Below are 18894 nucleotides of genomic sequence, written 5' to 3' on the forward strand. Positions count from 1 at the left end.
ACAGGCGTAGATCTAAGGCCTTGTCTAGCGCAGGTTCGAAAGGCTGCTGTTCGGGAGTGAAACATTCCGGGGCGCACAAGAAGGAGAAGTAGGACCGAAACAAACAGGTAGATTTCTGAAGTGTGCTTTCTACTGGACTTTATTTTTGACTTGCTGAATCATCTTGAGGGAGGAATATACAAAAAGCCATAACCAGTCCATAGACAGAGCCCATATCAGGATTACTAAACCCACAGCTGAATCAGCTGATGCCTTTTCCAGCTTAGCACTTGCTGGTTTGCCAAAGAGGCTGCTATAGTGTCATTCTCGCCCAAAACGCAAACCTTTGCATACCCTTTCGAGCTCCCTGCCATCTTCCTCCATATTTCTATCACCTCCTCCCAACGTATCTTGCTGATCTTCCAATCTACCACCGTTCTCTTCCTCGTCAGCCAGCCCTTCTATCCGATCGTCTATCTTCAGCTCACTGTTCAATTTTACTATGGCAGTATAACCCGTTTACGATGCGGAAAGGCCTTGGTACTAAGCCATAATCACCAGACGAATATTCCTATAATTCTAAGTCCCAGGAAGCTCACTTGCCACCTTGAGTCCATGAACCCTAGGATGGGTCAACATACTGTGCAAGCTAAATCCAGTCCCAGCTTCTCTTCTTCCTCCCAACAGCGGAGCTTGCGTACGCCCCTTTCTTTGCCGTCTTCGCCCCAATCCTGCACAGTCCCACTAGATGGTGTACGCCTCGATCACGCCATCAACCACCGGCACCTCATCCCTCACAACATTCTCAACAGTAGCTTTCATATTCGTCATACCGGTGCATCCGAGAGTGAGTATATCCGCTCCGCCATCTACCAACTTCTTCCCCACTTCGCATATGATGCCGAGAACCTCTTTCTCGGGTCTCGATTCGAGCTCTAGGACGTCGAGATTGCAGCTCCCGACTCCGACACAAAGGCATCGAGGCCACAATGCCGCATTGTGTCTTCCACCATTTACTTTAAACGACTCGAAATGGAATGATTGCGGAACTACTTCCAAGGGTACGAGCAGCCAGCAGCGAAGCTTCCATAATTCCTATGACGAGCCTCCATAATTCTTCCGTCAGGATCCGTATCTATGAGTAATCAATGTAGCAATCAACGAGAAAGTCGTCGAATTGATCCGCAATGGGAATAATAGCCCGGGCAGCTGTGGCTCCAGACGTGATGTTATCGAAGTTTCCTTCGATGGATGATGGAGCGGGCTTGGGCGCAGTGAAACCGTACACGAAGACGTTAGGGAGTATAGTAGGCCGAACCATTCCTAGACACGCGTCTGTCATGAGTTCAGTAGCGTTTAGATTGCAGAGAAGGGTGCGGTAGGTTTTGGTGAAGGAGGGCCGGAAACAGACCGAAGTAATGTTGAGGACGATTCTGGGCCTGTCTGATGTCCACCCAGTGTTCCGTTCGTCCCGTTGGCCATTCTGAGATGGGGTGGATCGATGACGCTGACTTGTGACGTCAAAAGAGAGCAGTATATGACTTGTTAATGCCTCCCAAAGTCGAGTGTTCTGGCCTTGCCCCACCTGCACCGATCCAGGTCGCAGTCTCCAATGATAATTCCGTCTTCATCCGTCATGCTCTCTGCGATGACCTTCCCATGCGGTCTAATAATGGTTGAGCCAGCGATTAGATTGTAATTCCCGTCGTCCCGTCCGGACTTCGCAGCGCTGACAAAGAAACAAGCATTAGTATATGAATGAGCCTGCATCACCAACTTATGATGAGATAATGCCATCTTCTCCGCCTCTTTCGGATCTTGATTAATTGATGTTCCCCAAAGGTAAGGGGCGAAACCAGTTGTATTGTATCCACAGAAGACCATCTCGGCCCCTTGTAGTCCCAGAGCCTTCCACGCTTTTGCCTATCGACAATCGTTGCATATCCTCATCCCGAATAAAGGCTCCCCGCGCTCAGTTGTCGTTTTTGCTAGATCAGGGACACGGAATGCATGAAATCCTAATCTCTCTGCTTGAAGTAACGTTTCTCGAGCTGATTCGTAGCTTCGGGGTCTGGAAAAAAGTTCATGGTCTCCAGGAAAGTGCACCTTCCAGTATTTTAGACAACATGGACCCAGACTTTGTGCGATAGTATATGCAGGTATTGTAATGCTCGCCAGCGTCAGACGCCTCAGCAAAGCCAATGCAGATGTCAACTCCCAATTCCTTTCCCTTTTCAAATATAACTCATGTGTTCTCATCAGTCGTAATGTCGCCATGTTGGAAGACTGACTTCAATTGGGCCTTGTACGCGATGAAGTGATGTGGGAAGAAGGCCGTCAAGGCACACTCGGGGAAAAGGACCACTTGCGCTCCTCTTGAAGCTGCATCTTCGGGCAATTGAACCGTGCGATCAAGAGTCTTCTTGTGGGCATCGATGAGGTGAACGGCGCCAACTTGGGGGGGGAGGCGATGCGGATTGTGTGAGCCATCGTGGTCAAGGCGGGAGGAGGTAGGAGAGCTGCCGGGCTCCTTGAGGGTCTCAGAGCCGTATTTGGAGAAAAATCGAGGGCGTTTTGGGTATAGCAAACTCCATAGCCGTAGCTGATGGCCTATCCTGCGAAGGGTTAGATGGTGCTGAGGTCGGCTTGATAGGCAAAGTCCCAGCTTGATCAGAGCTTGGACTTTTTCGAGCTTGGACTTTTTCGAATCGGAGGAAGCACCGACTAAACACGAGGCCTCCACTAGAACTGAACCTATGAAATCGACTTATATACGGATTATGGTTACCACTACAGAGGATGCTTAATACTTCTTTAAATTCTCAAAGATTTATCAACGGTACCAGTGTGATAAGTCACGTGATCTTTAGTTCTCGTCTCCAAAGATTTGTTGCCTTGACTGCACTTCATATACTGACATGACTTCAGTCCCTCCTTTCGAAATAAACCCCTCCTTCTACATCTTAATGTACTGTAAAAAGGGCACTACTGCCTTCGCAGTCTTCAGCCGCCCCCTTGCATGAACGAGGGAACGTCTTTCCCATATTATAAGATGGCTTGTTCTCAAACTCTATTTCTTTATCTTTTATTCCCAATTTCCTTACCGCGAAGTTCGTAGGGTGTGCATCATTATCACGAATTATTCAGCCTTCACCAGCCTTTAAAGGGTTCAGGAACATGTAGAATTTTGTCAACTACCTACTCTAATGCAACACATGGAACCAGAGTACCAAAAAAGGAAAACTACCACTCTCAAAGCCTCTTCCATATAGTTAACGACCTGTTATGCTTATATAGTTTGCCTTCTTTCTTCGAAAATTTCCTGCTCTATTCTTCAGCAACTTTTCTATTTCCGCAAACTCCTTCGAGGAATCTATCTCTTCGGGGCAACCATCTGGCTCCTCATCCTTCACATGGGAAGTCCAATCACGGAATCGGCTCATGACCAGTGTGCTCGGAGGAAAGAGGTTTACATACCCTTCGTCAGGAGAATGGGCAGAGGATGGCGCAAGGTGAAACTCGTCGTCTTCCTCGTGCTTATTGATGTCAGTCTGTACGAACGGATCAAGGTTCACACAGCCAATTCCTGCTAACCTCTGACTTGGGGGAAGTGTTTGGCGTATTCTGTCCAATACTCTTCCTACGATAAAAGTACCCAGTTATTCCCTTTTTTGGCCCAGAGGCCGCGGCTCGTGCAAGGGCTGTGATTTCTAGATATTGTTAGACGTAGGACAAATCTCGACATGCTAGTAATTACCGCTGGCTTTCTTTATTGTCAGGCCTTCATCATTTTCCATCCAGAACTGACATTAACCCTCTTATCAGTTTCATTGTTCGTTCGTCGTAAAGTTTCTCCCAAATTCCGGCGAGTAACATATTGAAATGAGGGCATTATTACCGTTGCGATCTAGACTTTTATATTCGAAGGGAAACACTTCGCAGGTGATTACTTGCCAATTTCATTCCAGATGACAAGATATGAGACAGCAATACATATCACACGAGGGTCGATTCTCTGGTGCATACTGGGATACCGAGCTTCTTACATTTGCTCTCATCGACCTGTTGAGATGAATCTATCGTAGTTCCATAGCCTGACCATAACCGATTCGGTAAAGGCTAGCTTGCATATAGTATTACCAGAATACCTACTTTGCAAGCATGATCTGAGGATATGGAGGAGGTGGGTTTGCTGAAAAATTGATGAGCACTCTACTGTAATGGCCCATGAACTGAACTGTAAGTTCAATTGCTAACTCCATGGTAACAGGAATATTGCGGTCGGTTTTAATATCGACTTTGTTCACCCTGTCCGCTGGCTCTGTCTATCGCTTCAGGGAGCTACTTTTGGAGATGACTTGAAGCCACCTGAGTTTGGGTGAAGAAACCCTTCCGCCTAGCTTTGCGACTGCGATATGAAGGTAATTATTGATCTTCTATTGGCGAAGAGACTTATGCGATGGAAATGTTATAGGCGGCGTTGCACCCTCTACGCGAAGCTTTGTTACTAATTGGGGCTTTGCCTCTTCAGAAGGAAAGCCCATGCTTTTCCCACAGACCAAGAAGGGGCAATTGTGCTCCTCGCGTCCTATAACTAGGAAACATTAGAAACGTCCAATCCTGAAATTTCCCATAGTTACCAGCTCTAGCGAAGACCATATCGAACCTGACGAAGACTACCCTGCTGTGCTATGTATCTCCGTGGCATACGATAAGTAGAAGATAGAAAGGATAAAAGACTGTGGGCACGAAGGTACTGAGTTCATCAGATATCAAAGTCCGTCTGGAGACCACATAATGGAACAGCTCAGGCTCCCCGGTCCAATAGAAGGGAATGTTAGTCGAAATGGACAGCGAAACATAGTCAATGAAGCCGACTCCTTCGAAATCATGCTTAATAGAGCCGCTCCTGAAAAGCTCCAGCGGAGAAGAATTTCAGAAACATAGATTGAGCCGGCCGGGTAAGATGAATGATCGTAAAAGGTTCCAGAATCTAGAGGTGCATTAGGTGAGTGTGTGTTCACTCTGTCAGGGCGTGCGCGTTTAGTCGATAGCATGTTCACTCTACAGAATTCCCTCCTGAAGCTCTGTGCCTTTGATTCTTGTGCGCAAATCAAGTACCATGTAGATCGGAAAGTGGCCAAAATCAGACTGTTGCTTATGCATCTGTACTTCTGTCTTTCGCTGAGGGTCTCTGTCCTTCGTCTACTCAACAAACATTTCACCATGTCCCATCGTGCGAGTTAGCCGCTAGTCTTTTAAGTTGTTTTAGGGTGTTTGCAACACACGTGCCCTATTTTTCTTCTCAATTAGATTAGTCTTTCATTATTCTTCGTTTCTCTGTGCCTGGTAGCCTTGCTTCCACTTCCCCGCCGGCATAAGACTTTACAAGCGGTTCAATCTTTCGCCATACTACTAGGAAATTTGAAGTTTGAAGGGACGTAATTGAATCTTGTCTTGTGAATTCGTTCTAGAAATAGCAGATTTTGGATGACCTTCACTACCCCACGTTTCCAACCCCGCTACTATAATGGTGAGGTCGTGATAGTATCAAACGACCGGTAAAGCTCTCTAGCTTTCTCAAACACCTCCAACAGAGGCCACAGTATGACCCTTTCCGTAGTACACACAAATGGTATGATAGGCCAGATCTCGCAAACTATACGATGATGTTCATCTTGATCCCTCACTCAAGCCCAAGAACTGCCAGATGAAAGGGACACCGTAGGATTCTAAAATCCTCGTGGAAAGACGTGAAAATCCTCGATAGCATCGGTCGCGACCCATATAAAGGGGATGTCTACATTGAAGGTGCCGTCTCACTCTTTGTATCAACCTTGCGTGACTAAAACTTAGGTGGGAGATGCCCACGCACACACTTTACATAGAACGAAGGAGACCTGGGCGAAGAAATATCCTGACTCTGGAAATACCACGTAATTTAGCCGCGCATCTGCGAAAGACAGACTGTATCATACGCGATGCGATCAACAACGGCGATCCACCTGGCCTACGATACTTTGCAAATGGTCAAGAGATAGAAGTCCAAGATGGCTAACTCGTTCCTAGCATCACAGCATTTACCAAAGGACCGCTCCAAATGCGAGAGATGATTCGTCATCACATCAAAATCGGCGTTGACAAGATGAAGCTCAGTATGTCTGGCGAAGGATTTTCGAGACTCATAGCGCGTAAGATTGTTCGCCTACGAGGAAATTGCTGCCTGTGTCGATGAGACACACCGACAAGGTATCAGACTGTGTGCCCACGCCCGAGCTCGAGACAGCGTCAAGATGTGTGTGAAACATGGAGTCAATATCATCTACCACACTAGCTAGGTTGACGACGGAGGTATGGAAATGCTAGAATGTAATATGCACAAGCACATGGTTACCCCAGGAATCAACTGGCTCATCAACACACTTTATGAAGCCGAAAAGTTTGGTTATCCTAACTCCAAAGCTGAATAAATAGGCTACAAAAACAACTTGGCGTAGCAATTGAGAGTCAGTGAAATGTACCGCTGAGGCATCACCGTACTTCTCAGCGACGACTACAGCTTCACCTGAACGCCTCGCGGTAAATATGCGTGGGATATCGATCACTTTGTCAAATCACTTGGAATTACGCCGACGGAGAGCATTCTTGCAGCCGCAGCCAGCGTTGCCAAGCTTTTCATGCGAGAAGTTGAACTAGGCAAAATCGCGCCGGGATACCTTGCCGATTGCATCCTAGTTGATGGAAACCCGCTTGACGACATTTCGATCCTACAAGACCACGAAAGTCTGAATGTTATTGTTGTCAACAGGAGAGTGTGTAAGAGTTCGTCAGCTGAGTGTTTGAGATTGGAGCCTTTGATTGCAGGACAAGGAATGATGGAGAAGCCACTGACGAACTATATTTCGTACATCGTAAATGACGGAACGAAACGCACCCGAATCGGACATTTGGATCCTGAAAAGAGAACTATTACTCCCCTGGCCTATGCGTCCGGAACTGCTCTGTCAAACTTGTATGAAGTCATTGAGATCGGCCCCGAGGACATTATAGCAGGCGACGATGCCATCCCATTAGACACAGTCAAGATCCTACCTCCATTAACAGGCCGAGATGTCCTAGCTATTGGGAAGAACTACTTGGAGCATGCTAAAGAATTCAACGCAAGTGGCTACGATGCCAGTGATAATGTTGACATGCCATCTCACCCAGTGGTTTTCACGAAACGAGCGACTTCCATCATTGCTGATGGCGAGGAAATACTTCCATTGCCAGACTTTACTTCAACACTGGATTATGAAGGTGAGGTTGGAGTTATTATTGGAAAGAGGGGATATAGAATCTCGGAAGATGATGCTGGGAACCATGTGTGGGGGTATACGATTATCAATGATGTCACTGCAAGGGAGAAACAAAGAGATCATAAGCAATTTTATATCGGAAAGTCGGGAGATACCTTTTGCCCTATGGGCCCGATTGCAGTTCCGGTGAAGGAACTACCGAAGGTTCTGAAAGTCCAGACAAAAGTCAACGGGGAGTTGAGACAGCAGGGCACGACAAACGACTTGATATTCTCGGTGAACAATCTCATCAAAACGCTTTCGGAGTCTCAGACACTTCAACCAGGAGATGTTATCGCAACCGGAACCCCAGCAGGTGTAGGTTTTGGCCTCAAGCCTCCCAAATTTCTACAACCCGGCGATGAGGTTGAGATATCTGTCACCGGGCTCGGAACCTTGCACAACAAAGTCGCGGAAACGAGCAGTGCGAACCACGTCCAAGCCCGTCTCCCCCAGTTTCCAGTAATCCCCATCCACAACCTAAGCATTACGAACGGAGGACAAGGCCTCACAGGCCTGCCCAACAACAAGCTCCTCTACATCCAGACCATCGGCCCAGAAAACGGTAGTCCTATCGTCTTCATCCACGGCCTAGGCGGATCACACACATACTTTACCCCACTAATCAATACCTTGAACCTCCAATCTACCCATCACTGCATCCTGCCCGACCTCGAAGGCCACGGTCTAAGCCCTACAACAGCATTATCCATCCTCTCCATCCAATCCTACACCGCAGACCTCCATGCCCTTTTCCGAACCACCAAATTCGCCTCCCAATTACAAGCCGGAGCCACAATAGTTGCGCATTCGATGGGCAGCTTGATTGCGCAAACCTTTGCAGCACAGAATCCCTCTCTCGTAAAATCTCTGATCTTGATCGGCCCTCCGCCGAATCCGCTCCCGGAGGCTGCAGTCAAGGAATATCATGCTCGTGCGAAAGCTGTGCGGGGTGGTGGTATGAGGGCAGTTGCTGAGACGGTTGCCACGGCTGGAACTTCCCTGAAGACGAAGGAGGGGAAGCCGCTGGCATATGCTGCGGTATTGCAGTCGCTGTTGTCGCAGGATCCGGAGGGGTATGCGAAGGGGTGTACGGCGCTCGCCGGGTCTGGAGATTGGAAAGGGAGGATTGAGGCGACGAAGGTGGGGTGTAGAACTTTGGTGGTTGCGGGGGATGAGGACAAGGCTAGTAGTGTTGGGTGGTGCGAGGGATTGGTGGAGGGGATGGTAGATGCGAAGCTAGAGATATTGGCAGGTGTAGGGCATTGGCATGGGTTTGAGGATGCTGAGGGGTTGGGGAGGGTTGTTAGGGGGTTTGTTTAGGTGAGATATTGGACAGGGTGAAGAGAAGAAAGAGGTAAGTCTAGGATAGGTGTTTTGTGAAAGCATGGAGCAATGTTGAAGCCCTGAAGGTGGCGATGGAGAGGTTTTCAATGAAGTTCACATCTCCCAACCTTCTTGCCAAATTTAGGGACATGGTCGAAGGGATCTAAGCTTCTGCGCATGAATCAAGTTCTGTTGTCGTTCAAGACTTATTGGGCGGATATTGTACTCCTAGGGCGATTAAAGACGATATGTCGACTCCTTGATCAGGTGGACTTCTCGACAAGGAAGTAGCTAAATAAGTCCTTTCTGATGCCCAATAAATGATACGTAAAGATCGAGTATAGTGTCACACGCCCATCCCAAACCCATTTTCCCTTGACCCAAGATTGTGAACTGTTAGAAGCAAGAAATATATACAACGAATGCACTTACTAGCAGGCATAAAGGCTCCAGCTACCGGTGTTGAACGACCGATATCAAGCCCCAAGATTCCCTGACATGACCCAACTACAGATACGGATACATGTCTGAATGTGCCCTCGGCCTCCCGAATCCGCGCTCATTTTCCATCCCCAACCACTTTCTCTTTCATTTCCCTCGTCTTCTCCTTCACCATCTCCGTGACTCCCTTTAGCTCTCCCTCAGCGCCCCCAGCGCCCTCGGCGCCCTCAGCACCCTCGGCGGCTCTCATCCTCCTCGCCAGCCTCGCCTTAAACACCTTGTCCTCCTCATCCCTCGCCTCCAACTCCTTCAACCACCGCTCCCTCTTCTCCATCCTCTCCTTCTCCGCAACCAGCTTCTCATACTCCTTCCGCTTCACACGATCCTTCTGCCAGTACATATTCCCGGCCACCAATACCGCGATGGTGAAGGCCTGCGCGTACAACCTGCGGCGGAAATAGAGATTTGTCATCTTGTGATTGCCTCTTTTCATAGACCGTGTTGCGCCAACAATGGCCCAGACGGTGAGCCCGCAGCCGAGTGGAATGAGGGGCTCTTCGCGGAAACGGCGCCATATTTTTCCAGCGCGGGATTCGTCGTAGAACTCGCTGCTAGGGGGTTAGCGAAGGACGAGGGAGCTTAGGGGCTGTGGGGGAAGCTTTAGGGGGGGGGGTTTAGGGGAGTGTAGGGGTGGGGACGTACGTGTCTTCGTCGAAAGAGGAGGGGAGCGGTGCGCTGTTTGGATTCATTGTGGAGAATGGAGGGGGAGGTAGGGACGTGTGGGTGTTCTTGAAGGTGAGTTAAGACGGTATGTATATCGTGCAAGCCAATTGAATCCCTCTCTCTCGCAAGCGCAGTCCCAAATTGTGTATCCGAGGTCAACCGGCGAGTTCGCGTGTGCAGTGCAGCTCAGAAGAGAAGCTCAAGAGCCATGATCTCACCACTTCCCGCCTGGTTCGGCGACCACGGTTTTTCCGATCGCCGAGGGTTGGGGCTCCGAGCTCAAGTCAACTTCAGCAAGCACCACGTCCTGGCCAGTTGCCTGATCGTAAACTCCATCCCCCTTATCCTGGTGATATAATCGAGGCTGGACTGGATGCAACGAAGACCAGCGCGCGTCTTTGTCCTGTTGCGCCATGAATGATGAGGCCGAGTCCTCGAGAGCTGCATTGCCCTACCGGAACGACAACAGCGCTGCAGATCCGGATCCGGAGTCGCTGCACGCCGGAGCAGAGCATCACGACGACGACGACGACGACGACGACGAAGATACTGCGAGAAGGGAACAATCTGCCAAAGAGCGGAGGATAGATGCAAAGAGGAAGAGAGTGGTCTTTCTGGACCATTTGTTGCGCGAGCTGGATACTTTTGTATTCCTGGAGCTCATTACGCTGTATCATCTAGAGTTCGTCTACACATATGTCTGGCTCTAACAGCACAACTGACGAGACATTACAGCTGCTCATTCTTTTGGTTCACCTGCCGAGCTCTGATCCAACTCACTCTCCTCACTCCGCTCCCCGACCTTGCTCTCGCTCGTCAATACGACGAACACAAGCCTTTCCTCCCGCTTATGTTGGTCTCCTTTAGTCTGAATTTTCTCCTCCATCTGCTGTATTCTGCACCTTCTGCCGGCGAGGATACTCGGGGATATCTCCATGGTGGATTGATGATTGACTTCATCGGACAGCTCGGCCCCACTAGCAAATGGAAGCTCGTTGGCCTGGATACGGCGATACTATTGCTGCAGTTGGTCATGGTGTCAGTCCACGTCAAAAGAAGGGAGCTGAAGAAGAAGCTTGCAAAGATATCTGGAGGAACCTCCGCCTCAAGGTCGGCCGAAGGAGACTCCACAACCCCAGAAGGGCTGAACACCAGACCCACCAACACCAACACCAACGACACCAACAACACGGACCGCGACCAAGATGCCGACGCCGAAGAGCGTGGCATCCTACGCCGCACCGACACTCTCTCAGACATTGGCACCGACCACGACGAAGAAGACGCCCTCCTGCCCCCATCCTCAGAGACGGGTCATACCGATGCCCTGGACGCCCTCGCTTCAGGCCAATGCCTCGTCGGGGATTTCCATCTTATCGACACGCTCCTCCAGGAACATGAGAATTACACGACGTTTCGGCAGACGCGGTCGGAGACGGCTGCAGGTTCCTCCTCGCTCTCGCCTGACACCCTGCGCCAACTCCACACCATCCGGATGACATTTGGCGTAGGTGGTGGATGAAATGAGAGGGAGCCATCTTGAGATTGCATATCCCTATCTTGTTCGTATCTCAGCTGTGCCTCATGCCCGTGGCAGAGCTGCAGTCTCTATCCTTGAATTGCGTAAGCGAAGACATCTACCTTCTCCGCGCATTGTCTTATCCGAGACATCAAGGCCCATCCCAGACGAATTTTCGAGAGGCTCACCTCATGGGACAGAGCTGGGCAGAGAAGAGCACAGCGCGGGATGGACGACCCCCACTCCAACCTTAATCCATCGTCCTTCCAGCTCATCCACATTGCATCCACATACAACCATCCCTTGTCGTTGTTCCAGACGAGATCATCATGACTTGCCCTCGGCTCGATACCCGAATCCGACGGCACATTAGTTAATATGCAGTGTCTGTATCTTGAATCTTGAATCACACAGCCCATGAGGCCCCGCAACAACACGGCACAGCACATGATGGCACAGTACATTGACTCGGAACCCAACAATCCCTATCCACCCAATTACGCCATCATCACAAGACTTACGCACTACGCCGCAACGCCTAACAAGCAACACCATCCGCACATTTTCATCGTAACAGTCGGCTCAAAAAAAATCACTAAGCGTCCAATGGTCAAATGTGCCTGCCGAATCACGACGAACCGGTCAACCTCGGCCCTTTCCCACTGCCGTGGCCTCTTGCCGCACCGCTCCTCGTCCCAAATTCCTAACTCCCGCATCCCGCATCCCGCATCTCGCATCCATTGGCATCGCCGCAAATACCATGCATGAAAGCCCGCGAGTCGAGAATCTTAGTGTCCTTGTCCTAGTCCCGTCATGCGCTGTCCCGCCTACGTTCCGAGCCGTGCTCTCTGCCTACTAACCAGTGACCAAGGTGCTGTGCGGCGCAGCTGGGCTCATCGGGCGACGCGAACGGTTCCGTTGATCGGGCGTCACGGGCGTCAGATTGGCGGATGGCGGGGTTCGCTCGGTCGGTCGTGTCTTTCTCCGTTTTGCTTGCTTGCATAGAAATGCATGCATGCATGGTGGATGTTTGTGGTGGTCGAGAGAGAAGGGGATTAATTTGGTTGGCTAGATTGGTGGCGCCATGGTCGTACAGCAGAAGCAAGACTGCTCGAGAACAGTCAGCCACCTCCAGGGCGGGTTTCGTGAGCGGGAAGGCAGGCATGGATGTGTTGTGGAATGGGAAAAAGTATGGAAATGTGGATGGAAATGTGGTATGTACGCAATGCAAAAAGCATGTCACGTTCAAGATGCTGCATTAAAAAAAATAAAAATAAAGAAAGTAATACCAAACAAGATCGATATGATTGGGCTATGCCTTTCCTTCAGCGGGGGAACCATGACGGTTTGTCCGATCTGACGTACATATGTGCATCCATTCCCATGTCTAAGAAGAGGTTGAATGCAGGGCAAGCGCGGGGCGACGTGATGCAATGCAAGAAAAAGGGGTTATTGATATCCCTTGTTCTCCACCCACTGATACGGAGTGATTTTACGTGTTTTACAACGATTCGATGAGAGGCGAAGAATGTGAATAGTCCATGTTGTTTCGTGAGGTTGGACAGCATTAATTCAACCTTTTCCTTTCCAATGTCCGGTTGGCTGCTAGGGAGACTTGTTTGTACTTCCCTTTGTACAGTTCATGCGTAGATAGTCAGTAGAGCAGCCACTCAATGGTCAAGAAAGAATCATCGATGCATTTGCGAGGTTGGACAGCATTTATTGGATCGCACTAGTGGTGATATTTTTCCACCTCATTGCAAGGCCCCAGAGATGTATGCAGCATGCAGGGACAGACAAGAGGTGATCAGTTCCATCATTTGCGATGCGGCGAACGGAAGAGGAAATCGTTCATGTTTTGAGGACATTAAGCAGAATTGATTGCTCCACTTGCTTTCACAGTAGGCCAATACCTGCGGACTAGACTGGCGTGTTAGGACCTCTCCAGAGGAGCAAAAACACTTATCTTCGGACGCACGATTTGATGTAGGGAATGGAAAGTGGTTTGGCGAGGTCGGACAGCATTAATTGACCGCGCTGCATTATATATTGTTTACTGGTAACGGACATTTTTGTGCCTTTCAGACGAACATATATACGACTTCCAGAATGTTGGTGCAATTCCCGTGTTGAGATGCTGAAGTCTCAGGAGGGAGGGGAAATGAAAGAGCCTTGAACGTCTAATCCATCATGCGTTGTTTTGAAATCCAGATGAACCTCGGAAAGACGAAAGCCTCAGTTTCAAGTCTTTCAACGGTCCCTGCCTTCAGGTGGCATTTGTGGAGATATCGTGCCAGTCACGTGGCGTGCGGCTTTTTTAAACTCGTCAAGTCTTGACTAAAGTACAAGTACAGACAAAAGAATAAGAAATACCCTAATGCAGGAGTAAAATGGGGAGCGAGGATACCGTTGCGGAGGAATTGACCTCATGACATGCAGTTCATCTCTAGAGCCGGGCCACTGGAAAAGGCACTAGCGGGCGAAGTCGCTTGAAAAGTTCCGGATCAAACTCGGCATCCTTGCGACAATAATGAAGATACTGAAGCGGATTGTTCATGTTACCGTTCAACTTTCCGTCGGAGTTATTTCTTTTTGAGGAACAAGCGGAGAGTATCGGTTTGATGAAACCGTGATTGCCTCATCGTAGTTCTTCGGAATGCCTTGATGAGCAAGAAGAGATATTGATGCCCACCGTTCTTGTTCCACCATTCGCATTCGTATTGCAGGGGGTTCGAGGCTGTTATCGCGTTGTCCGAGTTGCAAGAAGAATGCCAGGCTTGGAGGAATCCTTAATCATGTGAGTACAGATCTGGTGCATGGAATAAGAAATGGGGCCATATTTACATTTCAACAAGTCGCACTAGCCCAGATGAGAAGGAACTAAACGGATTCACCAGAAACTGGAATGAGACGGGAAAAGCCACTGGAACACAGCCAAACACTTTTCGAAATCCAGCCATGCGGAATTTTCTGATTGGACTGGCATTCAGTCGCTTCCGCTCGCGCTCCCGTGCCCCGTCTACGCTCCCGCTCACATGACTGTCCTTAGCTGCAGCTCATCACATCACTCCGGATGCTGACGATGGAGGGGCTGAGAACTGATAAAATGAGGGGCTTTGATCCGGAGCCCCCTGTTCATGCATCCTGCATCGTACGTGTCCACACATATTAATACCATACCTGCATCTTGCCTCTTGCCACCTAGTCAAAAATCGATAGTTTGTATGTACGAGGGTAATAGTTGGCCAATGGTGCTGCTTCAATTTGCTTCGCCTTGGAATCGCGCATAATTCTTGGTTGCGAGAGACCTTGAAGTGTTGTTTTTTTCTTTGGTTTTTCTGGGGCTTAATGGGCATCGCTTGCCGGCCGTGCTGCTAATGAGAGACAAAAAGCCATCCTAAATGTCGTGTCACCATCGGCACGGTATTGCGTTCTCTCGCATAAGGCTCCTCTTGCGCAAGCCGCACGCTCCATCACATGCATAGGCGCCCAGGCGCCCCGCTCTCACTCGTGGAGGTCTCGAGGATGCAGCAAGGATGGGGAAACTGCGTTGGCTATGCGCACACATCCTCTTGCAATTGGGGGCATACCGATGCCGTGTAACGTTCGGTGAGTCAGTGAGACTCGAGGCAGATTTGCAACGGTCGGCCGGTGTGGAGATTTGACCTGAAATATCTTCTGTAGGAAATTCCAGTCGAGGGCGTATTGGGTGGGAGGGGGTGTGTGGATTGAGATGCGACTGGTATTGTCATGCTGCAGGCGGAGCTCGGCGCCGATGTATTAGTCAAGGTGGTGAGAAGTGTGTAACCCTGTTTGTCAATAAGATATCCTTTTCAGATGCTAGTTTCAGCGTTGGATGTTGTCATTCATCGGCATTCGGATACATGAGAGATAGCTGCTAAAGATGGACGGTGAGAATCGCAAAGACACGTGGCCGATGAGACAATGTCCGCGAGCAACCTCCACTCAGCCAAGAGTAACATGCAAGAAATCATTGATTCGAAAGGTATTGAATACTGCGAGGGTAAAGCATGACATGCTTTGAAAAATGCAATAGAATGAGCGAATCAAAGCATGAGAACTTGCAAAATAACGGAGTTGTGGAGCTCCTTAAGAGGCGAGACTCATCTCATGATCAGATCACCCTCGGTCCGATGGGCACGCAAGACGGGTAGTGCACTCGCTTCTGGCTCATTAAAATCGTCCTGTCCCGTGCCCGCTCCGAGTCAGTTTAATTAAGTGTGTTTTCCCAGCCGACAGGAAATCGGTGAGGGAAGTCACATCTCCGAGATCCGATTGAGCGGGACAGACGAAGGAAAGATCCAATAGGTGTCAGCGTTGTTCATGCGTGATGGATGAGCTTGGATTGCTCTCTGTATCCACAAAGAGAATTGGTAGTGGGCCAAACTGGAAGGTCGTCCTGTGCCTCATCGGTTCAGTAGAGAGATCCAGAGTCGCGGGTCACTCGGTGTGGAGTCGGATCGGCGAAGTGGACGTGGACGTGGAGCATCGCACGACAGCAAATGAAGAATGCTCCCTCTGAAGCGGTCAGCAGCATGAATCATGGAGATAGAGAGACGGTCGATTTGGTTGCATCGCGGGATTGCTGATGGCTGGCGAAGTGTGAGGTTGAAAAAAGCGGTGTGGTTAGAACGGCGGGGAAGCGGCAATGACGCCGTAGTTTGTCATGGAAGTAGGATCGCGGAAGAAATGCGCTGGCAAAGAGGTTGAGGAAGGTCAGAAGTGATGCAGGTGAGATGAGAGCGTGTAACGCTGGGAGAGATTGGTGTTGAGGTCTAGATTTAGAAGAGCTCTCTCACGTCTGGAGGTTTGTTAGTGGAGCCCAGGAGGAAGGCTCAACTCACGAGACCTTGCAAGCATGCATGCATGTCATTGTCATTCAATGCGCAACACCAAGAAATTCCTCTCCAGATTCTGCTATCAAAAGTTGGGAACAGTCAGTATTGGTGCCACGATTCTTCTCCGCTGCTGCAAGTTGCGTCTCCACGAAGTTTAGTCTCGGGGCCTGAACCCCCATGCCTTTCCCTGTTCAGTCCCCCAGATTTCCCAATTGGGAACACGATCAAATTCCCCTCGAGAACTCTCCCCTCTTCAACTGTCCAGGAGACCGCTGCCTGTCGCACACACCTTGGCAGAATGGGAGCCCCACGGCCCTTCTTTTTCGACTTCTGGGGTCATCGTTGTTACGAGATCCTTCGCTCTTGTATTCGGCCCGTTGTTGGTTGGAGGGCTGCAGCATGGCGCGAAGCACAAAGCATCACTACTGGATAGATTTTCAAATAGTGACACGAAGCTTCCCGCAGAACACCAATTTCCGTTGTTGATATCATCACTTTTGACAAGGTCGTACCATGTGTTCAAATTCCCCCTCTCCCTTGACCTTGTCTCATTAGACGACAGGCTACTTTGTGACAGGGCGGTCTCTGACAGCATCACTCTGCCACCCTCCAGCGTTGCTAGCGGGCTCGGTCCGATCTCCCCACCCCCCTCTCCCTCACTGTTACTTGTGCAATAGTTTATCCAACGGCCCGCTCCGGGGACAAAGTCCGATATCCTGGCACGCGGGCAATCTGGAACGGAGGTGGTAGCAAAACTTCGACAGTCGTCGGTCGGACAGACTTGAGGGCTATGTTCCTTCAAGAGTTTGGTACTCCCCTCCGCTGACTGCGCGTGATATTAAGTGGGCCTGTTCCTGAAAGTCATTTTAGCCTCGCAGATAGGGAACCGCAGAATAATGTGTGTGGAGAGAGCCCAATGATATGACGTGGACAGGACAATGTAAAGTGGAGTTGAACTCTTGCGCAGGCTTAACCCAGAAGAATGGTTTGGCTTGCTTTTGAAATGATGTGGCGTACGACGGCGTGTCTGAGACGAAGGAAGAGGTCGAAAATGGGTACACGTAAGTGCCTAATTATATGTCGCTATCGTTTGCTTTTCCCGTCAGAGCCCACAGAGGCTGACAGCGTGCTGTACCAGGTACATATGTACAATGCAATGCCATCAATCCCCTGAGTTCAAGCTCCACAAATTCTCCTTGCGTGTAAACGCAGGTCCAAGCGAGACGAATTCTCCGATGATATCCGCACACCCAAGAACGCGGCTTCATTGTTGTAACGACAATAGTCAATGATACCAAGTTTCGCTTTGCTAATTCGAAGGCCTCGGAACGTCTATAGCTGGTGCGCCTAATTCTTTACCAATTACCTTTGATCGACCACAGAATATGCACGTGCGTTCGCCTTGTTGAGCGATCTTACGTCCACGACGATGGAATAGCTAGCACCACCACCAACGGGCATTATTTGTGGCCCACTAGATTAAACTTTGAGATGCAGCTCAAAATCCTCCTAAGAATGCATTCCCGCGTCCGCGAGCCATTCCCTGTGAGATGTTAGTGCCCTGGGGAGATAGTACGGGAACCGGACCATGGGTTTGACGAACAAACGCCAACGGAAAGCGAATAAAAGCCGGAGTTAATGGAATTTCTCGCTAAATTATTTGGGCGAATGAGGGAATGATAGGGACGAAAAATTCTCCAGTCTAGCGTGCGGCTGATGAGCAAAGTTGAGAACGCCCTTCGCGGTGGAGATGGAAACGAAAACAAAAACACCAACTTGGCGTGTCCCTAGAGTCTTTCGCGAAATGTAAACGAATTGGCTGGCTGGAAATTATCCTTTCGACTCTGCCCGAGATCGGATCTTGACCGAGCAGGAGTGGCCTTGTGGGGCGATGTTGATGCGAAGGCTGGAGCGGAACGTGCAGAATGATAGTGGCGTGGAACTTGCTCTCTCCAAGGAGAGTCATGCGCGGTTCTCCGAGGTGTCAGGAATGGGTCAGACGTGCTGTCAACGTCAAACTAGCAGAACCAGACGGTCCCCTTCGAACGTGATCCCAGCAAGTGACTTGCATGCCTAAGTGCCATAGCTTGTGAGAAATATCAAGACATGTCTTGGAGCCGTGTCCTTGACCCTTCGCGGGGTAGCGCGGTACGTGCACAGTCCTTGATTGTTGCATTGGGCAAATCGCGTGGGCTTCTGTGGACCTAATGCTTAAAAGTCGTTCTTCAATACATCCACCTAGACTATGAGTGCCAACGCCAGATCACCCCTTAAAGTAGGTATAGTACATGCAAAATAAGAGTATTGATTTCAGGGTAGCTTGTAAGGGCTCCTGTCAGATATATAAACATTTTGGAGGTATATGCAGAAGCGTCGGTGAGGACTTGATACTCTACTGTTTAGAGTTCTATATGTTCCATATGAGAGCCAAAGGAGACAAGGAAACGCAGTAGTGGTATGTCAGCCCATGCTGGGTATATTGAGCCATGATATCAAAGAGATTTGTCAAAATGAAACGGGAGGAGTTGAACGAGTCGTAAACACAAGGCGATGCGCTGGATGCAGAGGCAGTCAGAGGTGGGAGGGACACCGGCTCATGAGCGTTAGCGTATTGTCCGTCATCACCTAAAATGCTACCAGATAACCAAGCCTCCAAAGTAAACCGCAAAAAATAATGCAACACGCCGCCTGCCGCTTAGTGTTGGGGTAT

The 18894-nt window shown here is 49.6% G+C and overlaps 8 protein-coding genes across 8 annotated transcripts; 3 read left to right on the plus strand and 5 right to left on the minus strand.

Annotated features, from left to right (window-relative positions):
* Positions 1-299: 299 nt before the first annotated feature.
* On the minus strand, positions 300-3158 carry BDR25DRAFT_331405 (carbon-nitrogen hydrolase; the record flags this gene model as incomplete). The annotated part of the gene is made up of 9 exons (XM_033692630.1): positions 300-697; positions 748-941; positions 1033-1085; positions 1203-1418; positions 1565-1902; positions 1981-2050; positions 2103-2209; positions 2267-2433; positions 3134-3158. The coding sequence occupies 9 exons, from the start codon at positions 3156-3158 to the stop codon at positions 629-631; spliced, it is 1239 nt and encodes a 412-aa protein (XP_033553565.1). The 3' UTR covers positions 300-628.
* A 36-nt stretch (positions 3159-3194) lies between these two features.
* On the plus strand, positions 3195-3860 carry BDR25DRAFT_349785 (uncharacterized protein; the record flags this gene model as incomplete). Its single annotated transcript, XM_033694597.1, has 5 exons — positions 3195-3250; positions 3318-3399; positions 3429-3532; positions 3591-3682; positions 3730-3860. 5 exons carry the CDS (start codon positions 3195-3197, stop codon positions 3858-3860), a joined length of 465 nt encoding a protein of 154 aa, XP_033553566.1.
* Positions 3861-3925: 65 nt separating this feature from the next.
* BDR25DRAFT_349786 (uncharacterized protein) lies at positions 3926-5214 on the minus strand (the record flags this gene model as incomplete). The annotated part of the gene is made up of 10 exons (XM_033694598.1): positions 3926-4017; positions 4042-4073; positions 4132-4304; positions 4338-4415; positions 4473-4524; positions 4583-4668; positions 4729-4888; positions 4923-4972; positions 5004-5163; positions 5189-5214. 10 exons carry the CDS (start codon positions 5212-5214, stop codon positions 3926-3928), a joined length of 909 nt encoding a protein of 302 aa, XP_033553567.1.
* A 79-nt stretch (positions 5215-5293) lies between these two features.
* BDR25DRAFT_349787 (uncharacterized protein) lies at positions 5294-6622 on the minus strand (the record flags this gene model as incomplete). The annotated part of the gene is made up of 10 exons (XM_033694599.1): positions 5294-5430; positions 5475-5504; positions 5568-5638; positions 5670-5741; positions 5784-5824; positions 5880-5946; positions 5994-6184; positions 6222-6313; positions 6374-6552; positions 6585-6622. The coding sequence occupies 10 exons, from the start codon at positions 6620-6622 to the stop codon at positions 5294-5296; spliced, it is 918 nt and encodes a 305-aa protein (XP_033553568.1).
* A 34-nt stretch (positions 6623-6656) lies between these two features.
* On the plus strand, positions 6657-9173 carry BDR25DRAFT_391120 (uncharacterized protein; the record flags this gene model as incomplete). The annotated part of the gene is made up of 5 exons (XM_033698131.1): positions 6657-8629; positions 8710-8794; positions 8847-8909; positions 8987-9030; positions 9089-9173. The coding sequence occupies 5 exons, from the start codon at positions 6657-6659 to the stop codon at positions 9171-9173; spliced, it is 2250 nt and encodes a 749-aa protein (XP_033553569.1).
* Positions 8855-9986, minus strand: BDR25DRAFT_252905 (mitochondrial hypoxia responsive domain-containing protein). The gene is made up of 2 exons (XM_033686205.1): positions 9786-9986; positions 8855-9691 (listed from the first exon to the last, which is right to left on the minus strand). The coding sequence occupies exons 1-2, from the start codon at positions 9830-9832 to the stop codon at positions 9202-9204; spliced, it is 537 nt and encodes a 178-aa protein (XP_033553570.1). The 5' UTR covers positions 9833-9986; the 3' UTR covers positions 8855-9201.
* Positions 9987-10219: 233 nt separating this feature from the next.
* BDR25DRAFT_322094 (DUF1746-domain-containing protein) lies at positions 10220-11328 on the plus strand (the record flags this gene model as incomplete). The annotated part of the gene is made up of 2 exons (XM_033692009.1): positions 10220-10488; positions 10542-11328. The coding sequence occupies 2 exons, from the start codon at positions 10220-10222 to the stop codon at positions 11326-11328; spliced, it is 1056 nt and encodes a 351-aa protein (XP_033553571.1).
* Positions 11329-11371: 43 nt separating this feature from the next.
* On the minus strand, positions 11372-11963 carry BDR25DRAFT_68583 (uncharacterized protein). Its single transcript, XM_033698921.1, has one exon. It carries the CDS (start codon positions 11787-11789, stop codon positions 11415-11417), a length of 375 nt encoding a protein of 124 aa, XP_033553572.1. The 5' UTR covers positions 11790-11963; the 3' UTR covers positions 11372-11414.
* Positions 11964-18894: the final 6931 nt, after the last annotated feature.

This window comes from Lindgomyces ingoldianus (assembly GCF_010093535.1).
Source record: "Lindgomyces ingoldianus strain ATCC 200398 unplaced genomic scaffold BDR25scaffold_3, whole genome shotgun sequence".
NCBI classification, from domain to species: Eukaryota; Fungi; Ascomycota; class Dothideomycetes; order Pleosporales; family Lindgomycetaceae; genus Lindgomyces; species Lindgomyces ingoldianus.

Excerpts from the sequence above, each read along its gene's own strand:
- BDR25DRAFT_252905 (XM_033686205.1), bottom strand. The coding sequence starts at position 9,832 with ATGAATCCAAACAGCGCACCGCTCCCCTCCTCTTTCGACGAAGACAC. Across the intron at positions 9,692-9,785 it reads TCCTCTTTCGACGAAGACAC|CGAGTTCTACGACGAATCCC; the intron begins GTACGTCCCCAC and ends ACCCCCTAGCAG.
- BDR25DRAFT_68583 (XM_033698921.1), bottom strand. The coding sequence starts at position 11,789 with ATGTACTGTGCCATCATGTGCTGTGCCGTGTTGTTGCGGGGCCTCATG.